The following is a 25,378-nucleotide window of genomic DNA, read 5'->3' as shown; positions in this document are numbered from 1 at the left end:
ACTTCTGATGTTCCTGAGTTAGGCCATTAATTATTAACCAACTCAACCAACCATTAATCAACCAGGTGACCAAAAACCTCCTGTTATTGAAAAAATTTCAGATGAAGATGTTTGTAAGATTTGGGAATTATTGTGCAATTTCATGGTGACAAAGCATCAGGTCTAGAAATGCTGAGTGAGGGGAACGGAGCTCACGTGTGATGACTGTGATAGGCCTGGATCTTTAGGGATTGCATGTGGAATGCAGGGTCCACTCAGATCCCTGGTTGAGCAGCCCTGTCCTCCTCCAGGTCATCATCATCATAAGCCTGGTCTGGAAGGCTGAGCTTTCAGTCGAGGTGTGCAGGAAATGATCCCCTCACTCTGCTCTTCAGGGAGAATTCCTGAAGAAAGACCTCATGCAGCTTCTCACCTGGACCCATAGTCAAAGGCTGTAATGGGAAACTCTATCCTCCTTAGAAAACATGTAACATGAGGAGGAAAATATGAAAACACAACCAACCAGAAACAAGCACGCCAAACCAATGTCTGCATTCCTTCAAGAAAAGCTTTTCCCAAACACGTACCCTTCGTTTTCTTAGTTGCGTCCTTACATTTTTGTGTCTGCAGCGCAGCCCGTGTCACCGTCATAGGAACATCATCTATCCTCCACCTACTCACATCTTTTTCATTGTTAATAAATTAGTTCAAAGCCTGTTTCCTCTGGAACACTCATTTCCTAGTCTTGCAGAGCCAAACCATTACTATCCTCTAAGTTTCTCGCGCCCAGTGTGTACCTACTTCAAACCCAGCACACTGCCAAATGCTCTGAGGGGTCATCTCTGATGCTCCAAGGCCGGACTTTTCTGGGACAGACTTCTGTTGAGTTTAGGGCATCAGACCAAGCTAAGAGGGTCTGTCTTCTTTCAACCTCACACGTCTTTAACAAGAAGCGGCCACGGAGGGAGAGCACTGGTGTGGCACCCTGAGTTGGAGATGAACGAGACGCTGCAAACATCTAAAGGTTTCTTCAGATGCCCCACAACATGACAGGCAGCCCCGGAACCCTGATCAATGAGGGTCCTCCTGAAGAATGGGACAGGAGCTCACAGCACAGCGGAGCTCCCCGAGGGCTGCCTCCACCAAGCCACCCACCCCCGTGTTTCAAGCAAAAGAACAAGCTTTGAAAGGGAATGTAAGTAAGTTGGCAAAAGGATTTACCAAGTCAGCTTCATAAACACCAGAAATGGTTACACTTCAGCAGAGCTTTAAAAACATACTATTCCCCTAAACCGGTGATGGGAACTCTGCATGGAGACAGCTCTGGGACCAGCTTCCCCATGCACAGCTTCCCCATGCACATTCGTCTGTTCACAGAGTCAGCTGCCCATTCAGCCGCACGTCTGCTTAATTAAAGGCCTGAACAGTCCATTTCATTCCTTGACAACTCTAGGCTTCCCCAGGCTGTACTCGAGGAGGGTGCTTTTAGACAGAAAAGGTGATATCTAGTTACGGGGATTCCTTCTTGTGGAAACTCTGGACAATGTGATTTGTGGACAGGAATCCCAGCTGGATTAAAATTTCCCAGATGACGAGAGACCAGCTGAATTAAATCCCTGGGGTCAGAGCTCAGGCAGCCTGGCACCCAATCAGCCTGTCCTGCGGCGACAGGTGCCCTGCCTGGGACCCGGAGCCTTTGACAGCCAGCGGAACTGGGAGAGCAGCAGGCCTGTCGGAAGAGGGCGATGAATGGGGTTTCCGGGGGGCCGCCCCATCTTGATCCCTTCCCACGTGGGAAGAATCAAAAGACAGTACTGGGGGCATTTGGGGGTGACGAGGACCTGTCAGAGACCCTGAAGCCAAGGCTTGTGCGTTGCAGCTTGAGTGAGGGGACAACAGTGCGGCAGCTCCTTCCAGGGGACCAGTGATGTCACACATTGTGTGCACAAAACTCTAGGAACAGCAAAGGCAGAAGCACAGCTGTTCCAGTGACTGCGAAGCCTCCTCTCAGAGCTCGAGGCAGCAAGCAGGGCTGTCAAGAGCATGTTTCCCCCAGAGAAGAGAGCTGAGAAGAGGCCGTGAGTCCCCCTCGCCTGCCCGCCGGCCAATGCAGAGGGTGGAATCCCTGCACAGCCCGCATCCTAGGTCCCCCTGTCCTTCCCTCTCAGGGACCGGACTGCCTCCCGCCCATGCCTCCGTGGCCGGCCCACGGTTGGGAACTGTTCGGAGAAGAGTGGTTTCTGCAGCAGTGAATGGCCTGGATAAAGGTCGTTCTCCAGCGGGGCACCAGGCTCAAAAGCAGGGCCAAGGGACTGAAGGAAAGGCCTTCAGAGGTGGGCATCTACGAAGAGCAGGTAATGCCTTCGGCACAGTCCCACCGACTGTACCATGTACAGTTTAGTAATCTTGCAGCAGGCCCTCCAGAATCCTTGTTAAATAGACAGACAAGAGTGAGACACGGGGACTTAGGAAAAGGAATCAGTCAAATAAAAGTGTAATTTATGTTGAATACATGCTGCTACTAGTTTTGCATTTTCCAGTTTAGACTATTTCTCCAAATTACATACTCCCGTTTCCTAATGTGAAAGCTGTGTTTAGTATCTACTACAGAGTGTCCGGAGACCTGGCCCACAGTCTTTTAAACAGACTGTCACAAACCGTTACTGAAACAGGAAACAGAAATCCAGTTCCATTTTGGAACCAAGTATTTCACTTAAAGCTCGGTGTTTACTTATATTTTTCCAGGTGATATTAATTTATGGCAGCACGACGTTCTCCAGCCCTCGGTTTTTATTTGGGAGGTAGCCACACAGAGGACAACGGGATGTTACTGTTTTGTTTTCAAGAACGTGTATGTCTTGACCAGGCCCTTTGTTTTGTCAACCTAAAATATCAACAGAAAGAGAGGCTCTCCAAAGTGTGTGTTTATCTGGGAATGAACAAAGAATTGCAACCCCAGAATCCGTGAGCCATGGCAAACCTAGGGGGCCACAGGCGCGCCCACGGAGGCCGAGGAAGGCAAGGGCTTGTGGGGTGAGGAAGGTGGCTGTGAAACACGCCTCCTTGGCAAGGATGGATGGCAAGAGTGGCGTTAGTCCAGGGTTCAGCAGGCAGTTGCTGGCTGATGTCCACACAGAAGGCTTCTCCGTGGGAGCCTGCAGTGCCTTCGTGCAAGGCTGTGGTTTTCCCCACCAGTGTGTGTGAGGGCCCCTCCTGCGGGCCTTTCTCCTCTGCTTAGCTGGGCTTGGCATAAGCAATTTCATTTGGATTCTGACAACTTTCAGTTTCTAGCAGAGGCACGGTGTGAAAGTGCTCCTTGCACGTGCCCTCACGGCTGTGCAGTACAGTCCACCCCTGTGCAGGCTGATTACAACCACGTCTCAGGGCACAGTGGCTCCTGCTGTATACTGAGTGCTTGCTGCCTCTCCCTGAGATGAGCACCGCAGGCTCAGAGCTAAAGGCCATTTTGAATCTGCCAGTGACAAAGCAATATACGGCTCCATTGAGCGGAAGTTTTAAAATGATTTCTTGTTTGGATTGGATCCCATTGAGCAACTACCAGAATCACTGGATTTTGTAGTTTTCAGTTGTTTTCTCATTAAGGAACACATCATTTTTCCTCCTGACATCCTGCCCCCAGAGAGTAATACAGACAAGAAGAAGAGGGAAATCTAATACAAATTAAAACTCAGCACGAAGCAAGCAATCAGGAGATAAAATACCAATTCCTGATATTAAAACCAGAGAAATCTTTGCTGTGCTGCTGACATAACAGCTAACAGTGCACTCACCTAAATCTCAACAAACAATATAACACTTTTCAAAGGGCAATTTTTATAAGATGCTTCAATTGTCAGCCTTTGGCATAACCCTGTGGTCGGTAGAATCAGTTTTACTAGAGGAGAAAGGGTGTCTGTAATATACTCAGCTCACAGCTAACCCAAAGTCAACATGCTGGTCTCTCAGGAACTGGGGGGGTGTTTCATGGTAATTTTCTACACCTATTTTTCTTGGGCTAGATTTTTACAAATATCTAGCTCCTCCAAGGCTATGGGGCCTGGAGTGTGTCTCTTCTCTGAAGCTGGTTAAATGAGAAGCTCCTTGTCTTGAGAATCACATAAACTAAGACGCCTATAATCAAACACAGCAAGTAGAAGAATGACCCTCCCGGCATGTCCAGACCAACCCAGGCCAACCCAGGCCAACCCAGGCCACAGAGAACTGGGCTGTCAGGGCCCTGGGTCTCTATCACCACATTTTCAGCCTACAAACAATTCACGCAGGTGTAGCCCGACATCTTCTTCAGCTGTTACCTGAAATTCTGATAAAGACCCCTGGAATCTGAGTGATGCCACTTCCTGGCGCACTCTCCAAGATACACTGGCCGTTAAACACAGGCCTAGGTGACAGAACGCATTAAGTTGCCACGCACTTTTGCTAAATGATATTTGGCTTTAGAGTGACTGGCCTATAGCCCTTCCTTTTGGGTGATAATCAGAGGGTAGGGCCCATTGCCTTTTGTGATCCACAGTGATACAGAGGAGACGCAGGCTGGAGCAGAATGTGGAGTGTCGCGGTCAACACAGATGGAACCCAAGTGCCTCAGGCCTGTCTGCGGAAACGGCATGGCCAGGTGTTCCTATTAACTGCATCAATTCTGATTTCTTCACAAAACGTAGAGAAAAATGCAGCTGTCTCCCTCTTCTCTGGACTACCTCAAGTAATCTGAGCTGTGCCTGCAGAAATCTCGCACACATCGTCAATTATTCCTGACGAGGAAAAAGAGGCTGGCATCAGAATTCAGATTTTTCTACCTTCTTTCCTTTCACCCCAAGCCACAGTGGCGAAGCCTCTGCCTCTGCCTCTGCACAGGGAGCAGAAATGCGGACGCAGATGTGATTCTGTGCGAGGAGTGAGACAGGACTGTCTCACGTAACCTAAAAGTAAAAAGAATTAATTCCTCCACAATGTAGATTGTCTTTTCCGAACCAGCGTAAGGAACTTGCCTCTTTCATGCGGCAAGACCTCTGCTTCATGTTGGGGCTACTTGAATAATTTCTTCAGTGACTGAGGAAACAGGTGGTGAGCTCTTAGCTTTCTTCGAAAGGCACCTCTTGTCTTAACCATTGCCTTGCTCGCTGCAGAACAGGGGAGCCAGATCAAGACCTTCACTCCGGTGTCCAACAAGGCTCCTGCCAGGCGATTAAATATGTAAACATGGAACTCGCTTCCTCCTCTGAGGCCCCTCGCCTCTAGAGTGAGAAAGCCCAGAGGTGGTCTGTTTTCTCCGGGCCCGCAGGCCGGCCTTCCTGGCTGAGCGGTGGAGCTGGAGCGGCTGCCCTGCCCCTACAAAGGGAAGAAGCAGGTCTTGGTGTGGAAGGCGCATTTGCTTTTATTCGCTCCTGGGGCCCAGGGCTCACACGGACACGGGCACGTGGCTTGGCTTGGCTGTGCATATGCCCTCGAAGAGTCGTAAAGAAAAGTTAGGCTCTCTGAGAGCGAGTGCACAAAACCTGGCAGGAGACTGAGGGCTAGGTATCTGCTCCCTGGATGTGAGCCTATGCTATTTATTTTTAAGAAAGAAAGAACAAGTAAGTGAGAAAGAAAACCACCAAAAGCAAATGGTACGATAAAAAGAAACTCGAATCCCAAGAACGCCATGAGGGGCATTTGAGCTGACCTTCAGGCCACACTGGGCCAGTTCCCAACCTCTCCCAGCCTCTCCTACAGGGCGAGGAGCAGGACCAGGTGCTCTCTGCTCACCACCTGCTCCAGTGTTCCCGCGTCGAAGCTGCCGTCTGCCTTGGGTCTGAAACCCCAGCAGGCTGGAGGAAGGGGGCTCTGCAGTGCTACCATCCAGTGGCTTGATTCCTGAGGGGCAGCATCCTAAGCTCCATCTCCTGTGCCTGAGCCGATGCGGGTGTTCACAGTGAGGACGACCAACGTGCACCATCAGCCCTAGTGCTTTTCTACTGCCTGGAGCACCAGGCATCTCGTGACCTTGGGGAGCAAACGCGAAGCAGGAGGAAGGGTCGGGGCAGCGCTTCACCGCATCCAGGGGGCAGGGGTGGGGTCCACATCATTCTGTTCATTTCGGGAATTTGAGCCCCATTCCAATTTGACCCAGGTGGTGCTGGTGGTGGTGGTGGAGTGCCTGTGTGTCTGTGTGTCTGTGTACGTATGTGTGTGTATGTATCTGTGTTTGTGTGTCTGTGTCTGTGTATTTCTGTGAATGTGTATCTGTGTGTCTGTGTGTTTCTGTATGTCAGTGTGTGTGTGTGTGTCTGTGTGTGAATCTGTATTGTCTGTGTCTGTGTGTCTGTGTGTCTGTGTCTGTGCACATCTGTGTCTATGTGTATCTGTGTTTGAGTGCCTGTGTTTCATGTCAGTGTGTGTGTGTGTGTCTGTGTGTGAATCTGTATTGTCTGTGTCTGTCTGTGTCTCTCTGTGTCTCTGTGTGTCTGTGCACATCTGTGTCTGTGTGTATCTGTGTTTGAGTGTCTGTTTCTGTATGTCAGTGTGTGTGTGCATGTCTGTGTGTGAATCTGTATTGTTGTCTGTGTGTCTGTGTGCTTCATTACATGACAGGATAACTTCATAACAATTTTTCTAGTTCCTTCAATAATAGACTGCAGAAGGTTCTCCATATGAGCCTGCTTTTCAACGAGTGCTTTATTGTACAGAATGCTTCTCCAGTGAGCTCGGTCTACATGTGCACGTGTTCACATGCAGCTCAGATTCGCTTCCATGTGGGTTAGACGGGTCACCACAACACTGAGTGAAACGAAGTTACAGAGGGTGGTGCCTTTAATATCAATCCACTAATCTATGAACAAATCAATAGCGCTTCCTCTTAGCACTGTCAGGAGTCAAAAATGAACTCATAGGGAAAGCGCCTAGGCTGACATCGTCTAAGTTCTCAATACATATTTGCCATTTTGAATGTTGTGGTGGTGGTTGTTGACCCTGCTACTGTCTCCATTTGGTTCTAAGAATGGCCCTGTGGGAAGTCGGGGCTTCTGTGCAGCCGTTCAGGTCAGCACCCATGAGCTGCAGGAGCCTCCTCTGTGGCGATGCCCCACCCAGTCGCCAGGCTCTGTGACCCTGAGCAGGTGACACACCTCTCTCCCTCTTCCCTTCCTCTGCCCCCCCACAGCCACCGCACAGACAGCCCAGGCCTCAGCACGCATCAGCCACTCTGGCTGCCCCAGACTCGTGCATCTCTGAACCATTGTCCAGGAGGCTGTTGAAGTGATTTTTTGGGGGGTCTCTATGTTGCCCAGACTAGATGGGAACTCCCAGGCTCAAGCAATCCTTCCGCCCAGCATCTCAGCTTCCTGAGTTGCTGGGATTACAGGCGTGAGCCACTGCACCCAAATGATTTATTAAAAATAAAAATATAATTATTGGCCAGGTGCAGTGGGTCACGCCTGTAATCCCAGCACTTTGGGAGACCAAGGTGGATGGATCCCTTGAGATCAGGCGTCCAAGACCAGCCTGGCCAACATGGCGAAACCCTGTTTCTACTGAGAAAAAAGAAAAAAAAAATTAGCCAGGGCGGGGTGGTGTGTAGTCCCAGTTAGTCGGAGCCCGAGATGGGAGAAATGCTTGAACCCGGGAGGGTTATAGTCATCCAAGGTCACATCACTGAACTCCAGCCTGTGTCACAGAGCAAGACTCCGTCTCAAAAAAATAAAAATAATAATAATAATAATTATCCACGTCTCAGCCAAAACTCTTGCAGGATATGGTCCAAATGCCTTAGTGGGTCTGATTGGAATCCCTGCAGCCCTCCAGCCTGCTCTGTCCTTTTAGAGTATTGCATGTTGACCTTGGTTTGCTGACTCAATCTCTACTAACTTCTTGGGCTTCCTATATTTAGAGCATTTCTATAGAATTACCCTGGACAATAGCGCAGTAAGAGAATTAAACAGAAACAGATAATCTCACTTACTCACATTTATGTAGAAGCAGAGCTAACTCACTGTCCAGATGGACGGGCTATGGAGGTCAGACACTCCTCTACCCAGAGGGGCTTCCAGAAAACATGCCCCTGCATGCCCTTCCCAGCGTGGACTAAGGCTGACTGCTCGGAAGCTCCATCCCACACTCAGCCCGAGTGCATCCGGCTTTCTACAGATTGTCCTCTTCGTGGAGAAATGTGGGCACGGTGTCGGTCTCTGAGGGTGGCCTTGCACGTCCTCTACCTTGTCCCTTCTATGTACCCCAGGCACCAGGCACAAAAGACGGCTACTTTTGCAGTCAAGCATTTTGTACCTCAGCTTCCCCCTGACGAGGAGACTCTCTGTGGAGATGTGGATTAGAGAAATGGCATCTCAGGGTGGAAAGGGCTTGGAAATAGTGGTGGGAAGACAAGACAGGCAACCCTGCTCCTGTCGCTCTCTTGACACGGCAACAGCCTCACCTCGAATGAGTCGGTTAAGTGGTCAGGAAGAAACCATGCATACGTGAACTCTAGGACTGCCTGTTGGGAAATGGTATGTGCAAGAAAAGCCAGGGCTCTGAACAATAAAGAGTAATGTCAACACACAGCATGCCATGGTGAGAACAAAGGGGAAGCCTGCAGGGCACCAGGAGAGGCACAGGCCTATCCTTATCTCTCTCTCTCTCCTTTTTTTTTTTTTATGTAAAGGAGTTTAATTGAACAATGAACAATTCACGAATCAGGCAGCCTCTTAAGCCAGAATAGGCTCTGATACTCCTGTGCAGCTACATGGTGGAAGAAGATTCATTTTGTTCCATTCTTTGCTTCAAAGAGATTTATCCATTAGAGGCCGGGTGCAGTGGCTCACACTGTTATCCTAGCATTTTGGGAGGCTGAGGCAGGTGGATCATGAGGTCCAGGAGATTGAGACCATCCTGGTTAACGCGGTGAAACTCAGTCTCTACTAAAAATACAAAAAATTAGCCGGGCATGGTGGGGGGGCGGGTGCCTGTAATCCCAGCTACTCAGGAGGCTGAGGCAGGAGAATGGCATGAACCCAGGAGGCAGAACTTGCAATGAGCCGAGATCACACCACTGCACTCCAGCCTGGGCAACAGAGTGAGACTCCATCTCAATAAATAAATAAATAAATAATCCATTAGAGAAATTCCAAAGACAGCAATGCTATTCTGCTGCATTTGAATAAATAATTTTACCCCTGAGTAAGGCAATGAGTGGTGATATGGTTTGGCTCTGTGTTCCCACCCAGATCTCACCTTGAATTGTAATCCCCATAATCTACACATGTCAAGGTAGGACCAGGTGGAGGTGACTGGGCCATGGGGTAAGAGTCCCCCATGCTGTTCTCCAGATAGCAAGTGAGTCTGGATGAGATCTGTTGGTTTTATAAACATCTGACACTTCCCCTTCTCTCTCCTGCTGCCATCTGAAGAAGGACATCTGGCACATCCCCTTCTCTCTCCTGCCACCATGTGAAGAAGGACATCTGGCAGTTCCCCTTCTCTCTCCTGTGGTCATGTGAGGAGGGACATCTGGCACTTCCCCTTCTCTCTCCTGCCGTCATGTGAAGAAGGACATGTTTGCTTTCCCTTCTGCCATGATTGTAAGTTTCCTGAGGCCTCCCCAGCCATGTGGAACTGTGAGTCAATTAAGCCTCTTACCTTTATAAATTACCCTGTCTCGGTTATTTCTTCATAATAGTATGAAAACAAACTAATACAAGTGGGTTACTATTTAACAGAGCAAAATTGTAAATAAAACATGAACTTCAACTATATTTTTAAAGAGCATATCAAAGAATGCTCCAAAAAGTAGCATTTCATGGCAGATAATGTGTGTTCCTTAGGAGACGCTTTTAACATCAGAAATCTGACACTGGGATCTAATACTATTCTCCTCCGGAAATAAGGGGATTATACATTTTGAGTAACTTGATTACATCAGGAAAAGCATAGAGAAAAGATGCATTAAATAGGACAGAAACTCAAAACACTAAAGTGTGTCTGCTGAAATTCACACTTGAACAATGTATCTCAGGAATTTCCGAAAGCTAATTAACAACTAACAGGCAGTCCACTTATCCTTCTCTGTCAGAGAGGGAAACCTCTGACGTTTCTGAAAGATTGACCTTAATTTGACAAGTTAGAAGAGAACTAAGAAAAAAAGTAAATCATGCTATCCGAGAAAACATCATAGGGGTTTCCATAGCCTGCGGTTATTCATCACAAGCAGGGTTTTGAGAGGTTTTCTACCTTGGTTGGTTATCCAGGTGTCCAAGTAGTTTGACATGCAGCTTATGCATCAGGGCACTGCAGCCTTCATCTGTCCAATTGAATTCTTAAGGAATTATCCGGAAGAACATAATTGCTCCTATCAGCTGGGCCATTTCCATTAGTCTTGCCTTTATTCTGGAAGTAATAACTGCAGTGCTCTGGCCAGTATCCAACCTGGATAATTGGATTTTCCCTGTCTCGATCCCCCTTGGAATTAATTTCTCCTGCAGAAGCGATTTTTCACATTCACTCCTTCACTCTGCACAGTGTCCGTGCTGCCCACACTGTCCGGGGTTCCCTGACTCCAAGGGCACTATCTGGGGTGAGGGTGAAATGTCCTTGACATTGGCGCAAGTCTGGAAAAGAGTTTACAAGAATTCTACCATAATCTTTTTAGACATAGGGAAAATTTTCATATACATCAGTCTCCATTTTCCCAATATTTCAAACTGAAATAAGGTTGCTTTCTTGTTCAAGAGCATTCATTCCAGGGTCATAAACCTGCAATCCTCACAGCCAGGTCTCCTCTCCAGAGTACAGGAGCTGGATCTCTATTGACTCGCATCTCCCAGAACATTGGCAGGTGCCGCCTATGTAACAAGCATGTAATAAATATTTGCTCTCAAAATTAGAAAAGAAAGGGATTTGTAATTCTCATGAGAAGGTAAAGCAGAGAAGGCACCATGCAGTCTTAGTATTCTGCCAGCTTTGGGTTTAAAGACATAGGGGAATCAGGAAGATAAGCGCTTCCAAGTGAAAACAATAAACGTGATTCAGTGAAGAGATGAAATACAGATAGCTAAAGAACGCTCAAGGCATCTGACTTGCTTGGTTTGGTGGAGGGGAGAGACCACAGGCAAATATTCCATGCAGATAGAGCTGTGTGTTTCATGCCTTCTGAGCAACCTGGTGCAGAGGATCTGAAGACCTGAAGGTGGTGACCACCAACCTCAGGGAGCACAGAGCCCGTATGGGCAGGAACCTTGAGAGCGAGCTGGACAACAGCCTGCAGGAGCACAGTGACCATGACTGGTACGTAGAGTAAAAGGGCCGCAAGACACAGCGCATGTAAACTGAAGCTGTAGGCTTTCTAACCATGGCAGGCACCAGCTACACAAGGGACAGCTGGCTGTGGAGACCTTCCGATTCCAGGCAGAGGCCCCGCTGTCCGGACTGGCCTCACTGTGGTCTCATCTGAAGTGCACAGTCTCAGAGAAAGAAAGGCCCTTTTAGGAATGCCATGGTGGTTTCCTGCCTGAGTCAGTGGCAAACATGAAGTAAGTGAGCCTTGCATTATAGGAGGTTTTAATTAGATTACGGTAGAGCCTCAATCAATTCAGATGAGATAGGAAGGAAGTCTAAACTAATCACTGTAGGCCAGTTAAAAGCATACTTGTTATTCTCAAGTGTATACCGTACTTGGAAGGCTTTTAAAGTAGTTAATCATTTAGGATAAACTGCTTTAATAGAGTTAGGAATTATTTGCAATAGAATAACAATTGTTTAGAAATCAATTTAATATATTTGATAGTGTTGGAGACCAGTTTGTTCTCAAGTTATTTAAACTGTCTCTGAAATATTGCTTACACTATTAATTTGTCTGGCAGATGCCTTTCTCAGGATGAATGTAAATCTAAACTTTATTCCATCTCTCTTCTGCATAATCATAACTTTCAACGTAACGCAGGCCAAACTGGCCGGAGCTGACTGTCCTGTTGTCGTTCAGAATGCTCCCTGCTGTCTTTGGGAATTTTTAAAATGGCACTTTATCTTTAAAAATCTGGCTCTGAAGGAAACCATAAATGAACACCAGCCACATTGCTTCTAAAATAAGTCAACAATGTGATGTTGCAGTCACCAGCGCTGCCCAGAACTCAAGTTCCCTGATCCATGCTGATGGTCATTTTGTGTCACGTCATCTAACACTTGGTTCTCTGACATTCTAGCAAATTCCTGGGTATTTTAAGATTAAGATATTTATTGTCCTATTATGTTGGAAAAACAAATAAAATTGAAGCCCATAAATTTCAGAAATTGGGTCCTAGTCTAGTGGAGTCTATGGAGTAGTGGTTGAAGGGCAGTCCAGCTTTCCTGCCATCGCTATCTCTCCCCGGCCAGATGCCCGTGTGCCTGCTGTGGCGAGAGCCCATAGTCCCCGCAGGAGACGATGGCACCTTCCCCCTCGCCTAAGCTGGGCTGCTGACGTCCTGAGTGCACCGTCTTCCTGTCTGCATCTGTGCCCACCCCATGGGGGACATTCCCAGCCCATCCATCATCAATCCCTGGCCCTGTCTTAACTCTTACAGCCTCTCCTCTCTTTTTTTTTTTTGAGACGGAGTCTCGCTCTGTCGCCCAGGCTGGAGTGCAGTGGCGCGATCTCTACTCACTGCAAGCTCCGCCCCCCCAGGGTCACACCATCCGCCGGTCTCAGCCTCCCATAGTGCTGGAATTACAGGTGTGAGCCACTGCACCCGGCCAACTCTCCTCTTAATGCCACTACCTGCCTCTCCTCGACTCGCCTCTTAATGCCACTATGCTGGCTCTTTGCCATTGGATGCCCAATGAATTGCAAGCCGTGTGTTGTTACTAATACAGACCAGCTGGTTTGTAGGGCCCAATGCGAAATGGAGCATGGGGGCCTCGCATTTAAAAATTAACTAGTTGATGGTGGTGATAGCACAACAATAAAGCGAGGGTCCTGTTGGAGCACTGGGCCCCAGGGCAATGGTCCAGGCCACTCCCACGCAGCGGCCTTGTGATAATATATGCCATAGGACAGATCTGTTTCCTTGGATGGGAAATAAATGGGTGGATTAACAATCTCAGATTATTTTATTCCTGGCAGGCCCCATACACTTGGCAATCCATATCAACATGCCTCTCAGGGAAACGACCTGTGTCCTGTGTGCTGGAGGCATGGCCTCTCAGCGAGGTACTGGACACATCCCCCACCTCTCCAAGCAGGCCATCCAATCAGGTGAGACACAGTCCCATGCATGGCAGAGAGAAGAAAACAGAAATTGCACCTCGGTCAGGCCAGGAGGGGTCCTATCGGTCACAACAAGCAGTTCACATTTAATCTGGAGCAAGGAGACCCTGACAATCGGAAGCAACACAGGCCAGGTCTGGGGTTTCCAGACACCTCTTCTCGCTGCGTGGATGGGGATCAGAATCTACTTACAGTCTATTTGGAAACTCACCTGGAGGAAGCAGCGGAGCAGCCAGAGAGATGCGGGAGAGCTAGGAGCGGAGATAGGACTTGTCCAAGCGGATGTGAGTGCGGGACAAGAGCAGAGTGCCCCTGGCCCATCAGAGTCCTAAACTTTTGCTTGAAAGGTCGTGGGAGAAACCATGGCTCCAGTTTCCTGTCCTGTCTTCAGAGTCCACGAATGTAGTGCCCTGGGCCTGGGAGACCTGTCCTTGTGTGTGAGAAAAGCGCCTGCCCAGCCGCATTGGTGAGAAAGAGCCAGCCCACTTGGTTATTCACACCCAGCTGCCAAAGTGTCAATTAATAAACAGAAAAAGCGCCCAGCACCCTCCTGTACATAATTAGACATTTGTTAATCTTTCCTCTACATGTTGAGGAAAATAAAAAGCCTTTGTTTATTTAATTTCTCTTTTCCTGTTCTTGTTTTTTTGAGGAAGATGAATTCCCACGTTCCCCCAAGCCTTCTCCAATGTCTCCTCACTCTTAAACATGGAGACAAAATTTCAGCTAAAGGAAATATTGTAATAAAACCCCACTGAGAATTCTGCTGGCCTTGCTGCAAGGGTAGCCATATCGTTCCTTCGTAGTTCTCATCTTTCGTGTGCCCTCTGCAGGGTGCATCCTGTCCCCTTTTTTTCCCAGGAGAAAAGGCAAGCGCTGAGTGAAAGGCTCGCTTCACCTGTGTCCCCTGCACCTGCTCAGGCTCCCTCAGCTGCTGAGGAGGAGCTCCCTGCAACACCCCCGCAGTGCAGTGGCATCTCAGGATGCTCCCACAGACACCGGTTCTTGAAAACCACCTTTTCCCAACCACTTGAGTCCTCGGCACCCCTCGTCCCTGCTGTTCCTGTCTCATGAAGCCTCTGGGCTGGCAATTATATGTGTGATTCTTCTGAGTTTTTATTTGCAGCAGTCTTTCCCCAATAAAACTGATTTAATTGTCCATTTCACTGTTATGCTTCCTAAAAACTGCGATTTTCTTCAGAAGTGTTACTAATATTATTCATCTGCAAATTTAATTTCATATTTAGACCTCAAATTTAGTGGTCAAAAAATAAAATAATGTAGATTCAGCTCTCTCTTCCAAGTGGTGCCGTGTGGAATGGTCTCTTGCCGTATCTGGGACTCCCCATCCATACCCAAGAGGCTGAGTTGATATTCTTTAGGGATCATGCCACCAGACAGCTCTCAAAAGCAGAATGCCAGGTTAAAAATCCTCTGTCACAGACAGCCTCGCATCCCAGCCTCCTCGACACCCAGTCCTCGTCCCAGCCTCACAGAGCATCTGAGCCTGTGCCCTGAGCAGCTGGTTCTGGCGTGAGCCTGTATGGACACAGAGTGCAGACAGCTCACCAAGCTACCCGCATCCCCAGGATTCCAGTATTATGTTTTGTTCCCAGCTCAGCTAAAATTGAGAAGACTCATGTCTGTAAATTCAGTTTTGATCTGACAGCAGGGATCACAGAAGTTGACATTTTCAGTGGGCAGAATATTGACACCTCATGTCACCTTTGCGAGGCTCTCAAAGGCCACCAAGCGAGGTCCTGGCCGGCTCCTGTCTGCTTTGTAGAAAAGGTAAACACCGAGGTCCTTACGTGTCACATGATACCTGGCAGGAACATGCTGCTCCTGGTCTAATTACCTTTTGGAAAATGTCCTAAGCTCCACTTAGGGCGAGGTAAGGATCATTATACGCTCTCTCAGAAAACCATAATTAATCTTGAAAAAAATTAGAATAGTGCTAAAAAGGTGTTTGAAAAATCCAGTGGCTGCCTCTAAGGTTTCCACACGAGTCAAAGACTGTAATTATGCCGGCAATTGCTTGCGGCCCCAAGAAAAGAGATGCTCCTGGCTGTAGATGTGAAGAGGCCCTGTGCCACGCCCTTTAGGGAGAGGACTTGACCATTCATGAAGGCTGCTGTGTCCACAGAGCTTCCAGAGACACTTGGGTGACAGGCTGTTTGATCAAAATAAAGACCATTTCCTAGACTGCGTGCCAGGTGGAGAAGCTCTGGGGACCCAGGAGAGGACCCTGGCTTGGGCAACAGGGCAGTAACAGAGGGGCCATGCCCAGGGTGCCCAGGCTCCCTGAGGGGCTCCTCATGCCACCCCCTCTGTCCTCACTCTGGTGCCATTGCTGAACCACCAACACCAGGACACCCACAGAAAGACAGTGCAGTTTTCCCCTGAGCTGGTGGAGGAAGGAACGGCTCCCAGAAGATGTCAGACTTCCCCTGCACCTTCCTGACCCCCAGGGCCCAGCTCCTGTGCTGCCTTCGGGGAAGCCTGGACCACAGTGCCTGAGAGTGAGATCAGACTGCATGCAGCGCAGTTCGTCATGATCAGGAAAACGGGGGTGTTCCCCGCCAGTGTAGACCGAAACGAAGCAACACCCACAGGAAAGCCAGTCTGCTCATTCGACTAAGATTGCTCCTGAGAATGAGAGTCAGCCGGAAAAACCACATCCGAGGGTGAAAGACACAATTGCATGATCAGGAAACGTGAGAGGAAGGCCATGAAATCACTTATTTTGACTTCACTTTAGATCAAAGTCTCCATTGTAAGTTTTTGAGTCAACTCCCCTCGGCGGATGCTCCTGCCCTGAACCCACCGGCGACTCGGCCCGCTCTGCTCTGGACAGGTGCATCTCCCTGCGCCTCTGTCTTTCACCTGCATCTCCTCTCTGCGAAGGTCATGCCAATGGCCTTTTGCCTTGCCACACCGAGGGCCTACGAGCCTGAATCACAAATGCAGCTGGCGCTGCAGCTAAAGCAAGCAAGGGGCTGTGCTGGCTCTTTCCCCTCTCACTCAGCAAGAGGGGCCCTGAGGACTGACGGAGGTCACGAACCCAGTGCTGCTGTTTGAGTAAAGACCGGGGTCACCCTCTCCCCGGATGAGATCACGAACCCAGCGCTGCTGTTTGAGTAAAGGCTCCGGTCACCCTCTCCCCGGATGAGATCACGAACCCAGTGACACTCTTCAAGTAAAGGCTCAGGTCATCCTCTCCCCACACTGGGAAGCCCATTCAAGACCAGTGCTGCAGGGCCCTAGATAAGCAAAACCACATGGCTAGTAAGTCAAAGCTTACCAATATCACTCAGTACAGATTAGCCGAAAAGGTCTTCTCGTAGGAAAAGAAAACCACCTACATCCTTCGTTCCCACCTCGCAGATGCCGGGAACACAGAGATGCAGTCTCTACCTCCCCAGGGACCCTGTGAGGCACGGGGCAGAGCGTGCAAGTCCACCCCCACACCACACAATGTGCCCCACCAGGTGGGAACACGCTGGACAGGTGCATGTGAGTGGCCGGCCACCTGGGCATCCCAAGGAAGTCATCCTGAAGGATGCATGGGAGCCATAGGGGCTAAGAGAGATGCAGCTCAAGCAGAGGGAAGAATTCCTGCAAGGCTCAGACATGGGAGCCATGGTGGGGCCCAGACACGGGAGCCACAGCAGGACCTGACAAGAGAGCCACAGCTGGGCCTGACACAGGAGCCACCGTGGGTCTTGGACACAGGAACTACAGCAGGGCCGGACGCGGGAGCCACAGTGGGTCCTGGACACAGGAGCCATGGTGGGGCATGGACAAGGGAGCCATGGCAGGGCCCAAGAGACACACCACGGCCCCGACACAGGAACCACAGCTCAATGCAAGTGTGTGGTTCTCCAGCCTCACAAGAGGACCTGGGAGGATGTCAGGGGGCTGGGGAGGCTGGAGAGACAGAGTAACCCTGTTATTTAAAACTCCAACCACAGTGTGATCAGAGATACCAGGGCAAGATAAAGGTAGGTGAACTTGTCCAAGAAGAAGGTGTAGTTTTTAAAAAGGTCTGGTTTAAGAAGATCTGGTGTAGGAAGGTGTGGTTTAAGAAGGTGCAGTTTAAGGTGTGGTTAGGAAGGTGTGGTTTTGTGCCTCTTTTTAGAATTTCTGCTACAGAGGACGCAATAGTCCCAGGAGGAAACCTACCAATGAAAGAATCTTCAAAAGCCAAAACGGTGACCCAGTCCTCACTATGTAGCCTCTTAAGCCAGACCTTGATCTCCTGTGCCACATAATAAAATGATGCCCTCCAAAGATTCAGTGGTCATTTGCCGCCAAACACCTGCTAAGTGTCCTACATAAGATGTGAATAAGTATTTGGTGACACATACACGGCTCACCCCACATAAGTGAATTTTGTGTGAAAATATTATCAGCTTTACATGGAAAATAAAGGACCTCCATTGGCAAAACCTTAGAAAAGCAACTTCAAAAGAAAACAGTACCTTTTAAGAAGAAAATATGTCAGCCTACATGGGACTTGAAGGATCTTTCTACTCAGATGTTGCCATGTTATTTTGGAAATAGGTTTCTCCTCTCTACCAGGAACAGCCTCTATCCTGGAGCTATTTTAAGACCTACTTGTTTTTTCCTAATAAGGATAATTATCTCCAAATAATCAAAATAATTTAGTGGTCAGGAACAGCGCACTCCCAAACATCACAGCAACAGCACAAGCTGACCTTTGCACAGTCTGCGTCACGCGGCTTCGGTGCCTCAGCAACCTGGTTTTCGTTTGAGGTGCAGGCAAGGAAACGCCGTCTTCGTCGTGAGCATCTAACCATCCTTCTCCTCCCGTCTTAGCAGAGAGGAGCATGGTTTCTGTAGCCCTGATGTGCCCATCCTTACAGTGTGGGATGCTCTCTCTCCAAACGGCACGTCTGACACTCAGAGAAGACAATGACATCATTCCATGTTTCTCAATATCAGGGACCAGTTGTTCTCACTGGACAAACGACTGTGTCATCTTTACATCAGTAGTCTCGGTCTGGAGCGTAACAGATGCGATTCCACCGTGAAAAGGTCTTCCTACCACGTGCACTCCTGAGGGGCAGCAGAAGCCATCCCCTGTCATGGTCCCTTTTACCAATGAGAAGCACAATGTGACTTCCATAAATTGCACTCGTACCGCATGTGTGAAGACCACAGTGCAGCTTGGCTTAGAAGCCATGCAACTTTGTGTTATAGAAAAGAAACATAAGTTAAGAGTCTTGGACCATTCAAGAAGTACCCTAGGGGCAAGAGACAGACTGAAGTTTATGTGACAAGGTCAAGACCAACCAAAACCAGCAAATGTTTGTTGAGGGCTTTCCATGCAGCAAGCACGTGAGAAGTTCATTACGTCTTTTAAGGAAACATCTTGCCCACCAATATTAAACTCGGACTTCAGAGACAACAGATTACACCAGATAAGGGAGGAGGAGAACTCCCTCCTGACAGAGCCATCAGGGGGATGGAATTCAGCCAGCAGCTGAGCACAGCCTGCAGACACGGTGTCAAAGGCAAAATGCCCTCCACTAGGCGTGTGCATGGACGGGTGTCGTGTTCACACCGTCATGATCTCTTCCCCCACCCTCACCTGCAAGATCCAGAAAGAAGCTGATTGGTTCAACAGAAAGCAAGTTGATTGCTCACACAAGTACCATATTCTGATTAAAAAAAAAAATAGTAGAACCAACAGATTCCTCAAACCTGCCTCACAAGGAAGACACTGGGGAGGTACACGGCTGGGAAACCATGAAGAACTGAGACAAAGACAGCTCCGAACAAGCCAAGTCAGTCAACAGCACAGTGTTTACCAAGGGCTGGCAGAACAGCCACGCCGCGTGTCCCCGGGACCACGTTCCGCCCTCTGCTTCCCCGTGTCAAGCATTTTCGTTACTAATGTTGTGGAATCGCAAAAAATGTATACACTGTGGATATTCTGCTCTCCTCTGTCCTCATTTACAAACCAAACACCTTTACTTTTTACAATTTAAAACCCTTTCTATCAATGACAGTACAAACAGTACAGGAACCACAAAAATTTACTAATCAGGAATTCATCCAGTTTCTGCAAGAGACCAAGATCAAGCACGCACTCTAAACAAAGTACACGGTAGTGTGATTTTCATGTCTCTGAGACGTTGGTTAAACATACACGATCTAGAGATATTCAGAGAAAAAAAGGTCAACATGAAACAAATGGCAAGTAGCTCTGAAGCTTCTCAATGATATCAAATTCACCCCATGACGACTTTTTGTGACCGCATTTTTCAATTATTCTAAATTTTAATTCACCTCTGTTTCATTCCAATATTTCTTTGTAATTAAACTCAATACATACATTCAACTCATGTTTTCTTAAAACCTAAACTTTAGCTTCATGAACTGTTGATTCAATGCAAAAGGAATGTCAGAAAATGACAGTGAAACGTAGGTAGAATCAATAAAGGGTTCTTTGGGCTGTGGGGTTCGGGAACATCTGGAGATGTTGGGGTGCTGTGTGATCTGATTTGTGAGGGGTCCTTTCTTTCTCTTCCATGTCTGACCTTCCATACACAGCAGCAGGGAGGAGCCCCTCAGGTGCTCCCGGTGTGGCTCCTGGACCCCTGTCTCCCTGCATGGACTCAGCGCCCTCTGCAAGGAGGCAAGAGGCCCCAGAGTCAGACAGGCCGCCTGGGAAATGGTCAGGTAAACTCTTTTTCATTCTACATTTGCAAGAAACTTCATGATGGAGCCTGTGGATTCGGGCCACACTTGTGGGCGCTACTTACCTTGTAGCTGGCGGCCCTTGTACAGGTCCCGGGCTTTGGCTGGGTGGGCCCTGGCCGTGTTGTCACATTTCGGCTGCTCATACCTATGGGCAGGGGGAAGGCAGGGGAAGAAGACAGAAAACAACGGGCTGTGGTTTGTCTTCCATTTCTGCAGTGTCCTACCCCAGCATACACCGTGACCTGTGGCTCTCATGCTGCAACACCCATGACCTCACTCCTTTCTGTCACCTTTGTGGACATTTGGCAGAGAAAACTATTCTTGCAGTCAGTAGGAAGAAGCACACTGTGACTTCAATCACACTGCAGGGCCGTCTCTCCATCGGTCTCTGAAACGAATCTCATCTAGCAGCTGCCAAGTGCCCACACCTCCCCTCCTCCTACTGCAGGGCTGTACGGAGCAGCGTCCACACTTCCCCCTCCTCCTACTGCAGGGCTGTATGGAGCAGTGTCCACACTTCCCCCTCCTCCTACTGCAGGACTGTACGGAGCAGCGTCCACACCTCCCCTCCTCCTACTGCAGTGCTCACACCTCCCCTCCTCCTACTGCAGCGTCCACACCTCCCCTCCTCTTACTGCAGGGCTGTATGGAGCAGCGTCCACACCTCCCCTCCTCTTACTGCAGGGCTGTACGGAGCAGCGTCCACACTTCCCCTCCTCCTACTGCAAGGCTGTATGGAGCAAGCACTTGAGTTGTTTCATCAGAGCAGGAGTGTGTGCACGAGGACAGAGGGTGTGACCACTACCCCCACCCTGCCCAAGGAAAGGACACAAAGGACTTCAGGATTTAGATTCCTGTAGCACCAAAGGCCAACTCATCTCCAATCCACCTCATGAAGCTACAAAAGTTTCCCTCAGTGTTAAAAAAAAAAAAAAAAAAAATTAGACTCTCTGGTCCCACTTAGCATCAATGGCAAAGTGCAGGTGAAGTCCTGAACAGGTGGGGCTGACATCCAAGAGGGCAGGTGCCCTGGCTGCTGCGGCTGCAGGGCTCGTGGGAGCAGGTGTCTCCGTGGTTCTATTGAATTTGCAGTGGGAACCAGGGCGCCTGTCCCTAAGGGTGTCAGATCCAAATCTGGATAAACAGCTCATAAACACTGACATATGTGTGCCATTCAGCAGCGCTTGACCAAGGCCTGCTTTGCTCAGGTTTTATCCTTGTCTTGGGTGTAAGGCAAGGGGACCCCTCTCACGCAGACCACCAGCCTCACCCAGCGGAGGAGGTGGACATTTAAATAGAGCGCGGGCCACCATGAGAACCTGCCTCCCGGAGCCCCCACCCCAAAGGAGGACGACCTTCTGCACACAGAAGTCCTTCACCGTGGCTTTCACCAAGAAGTGGAGCTTCTCACCGGCATGAAGGAGACGCCGGGGAGGTGCGTTACTGGGAGATGGGAGATTTCTGGGTCAGCGCACCCACTGCCCCTTCCTGTGGACTCGCAGGACCCCAGACGGCCCACACCAACCTTCCTCCCTTCCCCTCCACTCAGCTGACCTCACGCTGCATGGCAGCTCCCCAGCCCCCGCCCCTCCCGTCCATGCGTGTCAGGCACGTGGAATCCTTCGTGGAGGCCTCCTCAGGCCCTGGCAAGTGACACACTGGGAGACACAGAGTCCGCCGGCACCGTCATGGGGCACAGGCGCAGTCTTGGGGCTCCGGAAGGACTCCTTGGAAAATGAGGAAGATAAGCAGGAGGCCGGCAGGAGGGGGTGTGGGAGGAACGTGCCGGTCCGCAGCCCTGAGGTGGTCAGGAGGCCAGAGTTCTGCCGGTTCTCATCCTCTCCCTCTGCCCTAGTTTCCTTTTTCATTCTTAAAGAAAGGGCTACAAGATCCTATTTACCTCACAGAGATCATTTTAGGTTCTATTTTTTTCATTGCTTACACGCTTTTCAGTCATAGAAAATAAAACGAAATTTCTCTCTAAAGGGACATATGTGAAGTGTTCTAACAGAGGCCCCAGAGAGTCCAGCAGTCCCAGAGAAAGGACCCCACCCAGCTGTCATAAGAGTCAGGAACCGCACACTCCTGCCGCCCTTGGCCCCCAATAGCCTCTTTGATACCAGAAAACCTGCCGCCTGTCACACGAACTTAATTTATCTTTTTGAAATGTGGTTTTTGAAATGAAAGTCTCTGACACACTCTGGCAAACAAGTTATCACATTCTAAGCAAAAGCCATCCTGGCTAACACGTGAAACCCCATCTCTACTAAAAATACAAAAAAAAAAAAAATTAGCGGGGCATGGTGGTAGGAGCCTGTAGTCCCAGCTACTCAGGAGGCTGAGGTGGGAGAATGGCGTGAACCCAGGAGGCGGAGCTTGCAGTAAGCAGAGATGGTGCCACTGCACTCCAGCCTGGGTGACAGCCCCAAGAGGTTACAAGAAAGATGAACTCAGTAAAGGACCTGTTACCCAGCCAGGAATCTCCTAATGCAGCTGCTGCTGCGGCCGGCAGGTGAAAAGTAAAACATTCACCCAGAGATGATGTGTACAAGAAGCTGACTTCCTGAGGGATTAGTAAGCTCTTATTTTTACCCATGCATGTTAAATCTGTAGAACTAGGGCACTCTCAGGGCTGAAAGATCTTCACTTCAAGCTCTGGGGCAGCGTCTTGGGGGCTGAACTGAGACCTACATTAGAATGGACACCTTCCTACCCGAGGGCTTGTGAAGGGTGAGCTGCAAAAAGCCAGGCAAATGTCCCAGCTCGGAATGGATGACGTAGACTCTGAGGATAGAGTCCCAGCCCTCAGGGGCCATCTTGCTTCTCAGAGTATCGGAGGGCACACCTGGTTGGAGCCCTGGGCTGCTCTGTAGCGTTAGAAAAAGGAAATGTTAACATGAACTCTGTGTTGTGCTCCTGAAGCCCTTCAGGATCAGTACTTTTATCCTTCACGAGGGCGGCATGAGACTAGATCATTTCTTACCCTCATTCCGAATCTCCTAGCTCCAAAGCAATCTGGAAGCCTGCCACCCTGGATGAGCATTTCGGTTTTGTTCCAAATTTGGGCTAGAGGTAGGTTGCAAATCTCATCACTGATGTTAATATAAAAATATATATTTAAGGGACAGTATTCTGCTTCTTTTAATGAGTAGCGTGAAATGCCCGTGACTTGAAGAACTGGCATTCTCAAGACAGGAGAAAGAGGAGAAATAAGTCCGTTAATTTCAGCTTTGACCTACATCACCATTCTTTTTCAATAGGTTTAGTTTAACTTATTTGTATAAGAAAAAACACAAATGTCTCTTCTGTCATTGCCTGTCAGATACCAGGCTCTCTGCCAGGGAGAAATGCAGTCCTATGCCCACACGACCCTCTGCTCACCCCACTGAGAGACACGTGCTGGGGTTGGAGAACAGAGGCTACACACCTCACTGAGACACATGCTCTGGGGTCAGGGAACAGAGGCTGCCCAGATGTGAGGTAGGAACAGCCAGCGGATGGATGGCAGACAGACGAAGCCTTCATCAGCCTCTCTGTTCTGGGCACAAATGCAGAATCTGGCCATCAGCTTGACTCAGCTCAGTCCGACAGCCCCTTCCCACTCTCTCCCCACTACTGTTAGTGGCCCAGGGGAAACTTGCCCCTTGGCTCCCACCTGGACTCTACCATTCATGGGGGCCTGCACTCATGACAGGTGCCTGGACCCCTCCTTCCGGGATCTGCAAACAATGACCAAGATGCCAATTTTGACACAAAAGTCAGGAGCACTAGGAAGGGCTGAAACCTCTGCCCCTCCTCATGTCTCCTTCAAAGTGATGGCTCCAACTAGGAACTGCACCAGAGCAAGCTGCCCCCGCCCCCGGCTCGTCTAGACAGAGTGGCATGTGTCTGTGGTCCTTGGGATGAGTCCACCACAAAGCTAATGCCTTTTAATTCTCATGCACGGTGACATGAGGAAAAGAGAGGTCACATATAAAGGACGATGCATTTTGTGTTTATAGCTTCTTATTGTTATTGGATTATTAAATGTTTCTTCCCCGTCAGGAAATTTAGAGGATGATTAAAGAAAACAAACACTTTAACTGCCAACCCAGGTATAAATCAAAACTATAAAGTATCTCCCTGGGACTGTTATTTCAGAAAATTAATAAGAAAATTGCACTGATGGAACAGAGGGTGTTTAAATAGAAATGGGACCTGGCTACTCAATAATGGCAGAATCACTGGGAGATGAGGACTAGTGAAGCTGGCTGTGGCTTATCAGATACTGCCTAATATTGACTATTTTGCCTGGTACCCAGTACCCATGTCTCCCTAGGTGATCAACTTAAACCAGTTTAAACCAACTCAATTTTTCTTGCCAGCAGTGGGTTTAGCCATGGGCATATGATCTAATTCTGACCAATGATCCATTAATTAAATTTGCTAGCAGAATTCTAGGGAAGGTATTTTTGGCTCCAGAGAAACAAAGAGATGGGTTCCTGTGTCCTCTGAGCACTGTGGCATCTGGATGAGATGTCCGGATCTGTTGCAGCCATCCTGTGACCAAGAGGGGAACCTGCCTCATGGCCAAGAAAACAGAATGAGGGTGTCAGGGCAGATTTGGGAGAGGGAATGTCCTCGGCAACATTGCCAGGTGACAGCCTCAACCGAAGCTGAGGCTGCTCCACTGCTGTGCCTCTCAGGGAGATCACGCCGTCTCTGCTCATTTATATTTATTTGTCAGTTTCTCATCTCACTACATGAAACCAAAAGCTTTCTAACCGATACACTACACCTTTTGATAAAAACTGCACTGGGTTCTGGGGCTGGGCCCTCAGTGGCATTCACCACCTCTGACCGGGCTGGCCTTCTGCAGGCTTCCTTGCTCCCCTACCAACTTCTTGAGGTCTCAACTCTAATGTCAGCATTTCAGGGAGTCGCCCCTGCCATTTCCTTCAAGCTGTGCCCCATCCCAAGTCCCTCTTGTGGATTATTGGTTTTTTTTTCCTCCAGAGCATTTGACATGATACCACGTTTACTCATGTCTGCTAAGTGTGATGTGTTTGTTTGGCTTATTATCTGCGTCCTCCCATTAGCATGCAGGCTCCGTGGAAGCAGGGACTGTGCCTGTTTTGTTCACTGGTGTATCCCCAGTTCCCAGAATGATGCCTGGAACATTGAGGGCATTCACATGTTTATTGAATAAAAGGTGAATGGATAAATGTGAGTGTTTTTCAGGATTGTTGAGAGATTGTATCATTCCTCTGCTAAACTGTCCCGCAGCTTCCCAGGGGAGCTGGGATGTGACGGGTGTTCCAGCCCCATAGTGAGTGGGCCTACTCTGTTCTCTGGCTTCCACCAACTCTCTAGCTGCTCCCCATCGTCCCTCCCCTATGACACCCCCAGTATTAATCTGTTCTCATGCTGCTGTGAAGAAATACCTGAGACTGGGTAATT

General features: G+C 49.0%; 1 protein-coding gene across 1 annotated transcript in view; it reads right to left on the bottom strand.

Moving 5' to 3' along the window:
- Positions 1-25,378, bottom strand: part of SMOC2 (SPARC related modular calcium binding 2) — a 215,192-nt gene that overhangs the window by 37,851 nt on the left and 151,963 nt on the right. Inside the window, exons 11-14 of the mRNA XM_031667620.1 lie at positions 22,653-22,806; positions 21,499-21,597; positions 20,950-21,073; positions 20,002-20,195 (exon numbers count right to left, since the gene is read on the bottom strand). Coding sequence (XP_031523480.1) covers positions 20,002-20,195; positions 20,950-21,073; positions 21,499-21,597; positions 22,653-22,806 — 571 coding nt within the window. The remainder of the gene's footprint in view (positions 1-20,001; positions 20,196-20,949; positions 21,074-21,498; positions 21,598-22,652; positions 22,807-25,378) is intronic.

Source organism: Papio anubis, chromosome 6 (assembly GCF_008728515.1).
Source record: "Papio anubis isolate 15944 chromosome 6, Panubis1.0, whole genome shotgun sequence".
Lineage (NCBI taxonomy): Eukaryota > Metazoa > Chordata > Mammalia > Primates > Cercopithecidae > Papio > Papio anubis.
The sequence above is the reverse complement of the archived record's forward strand: the minus strand, read 5'-3'. Positions and strand labels throughout refer to the sequence as shown.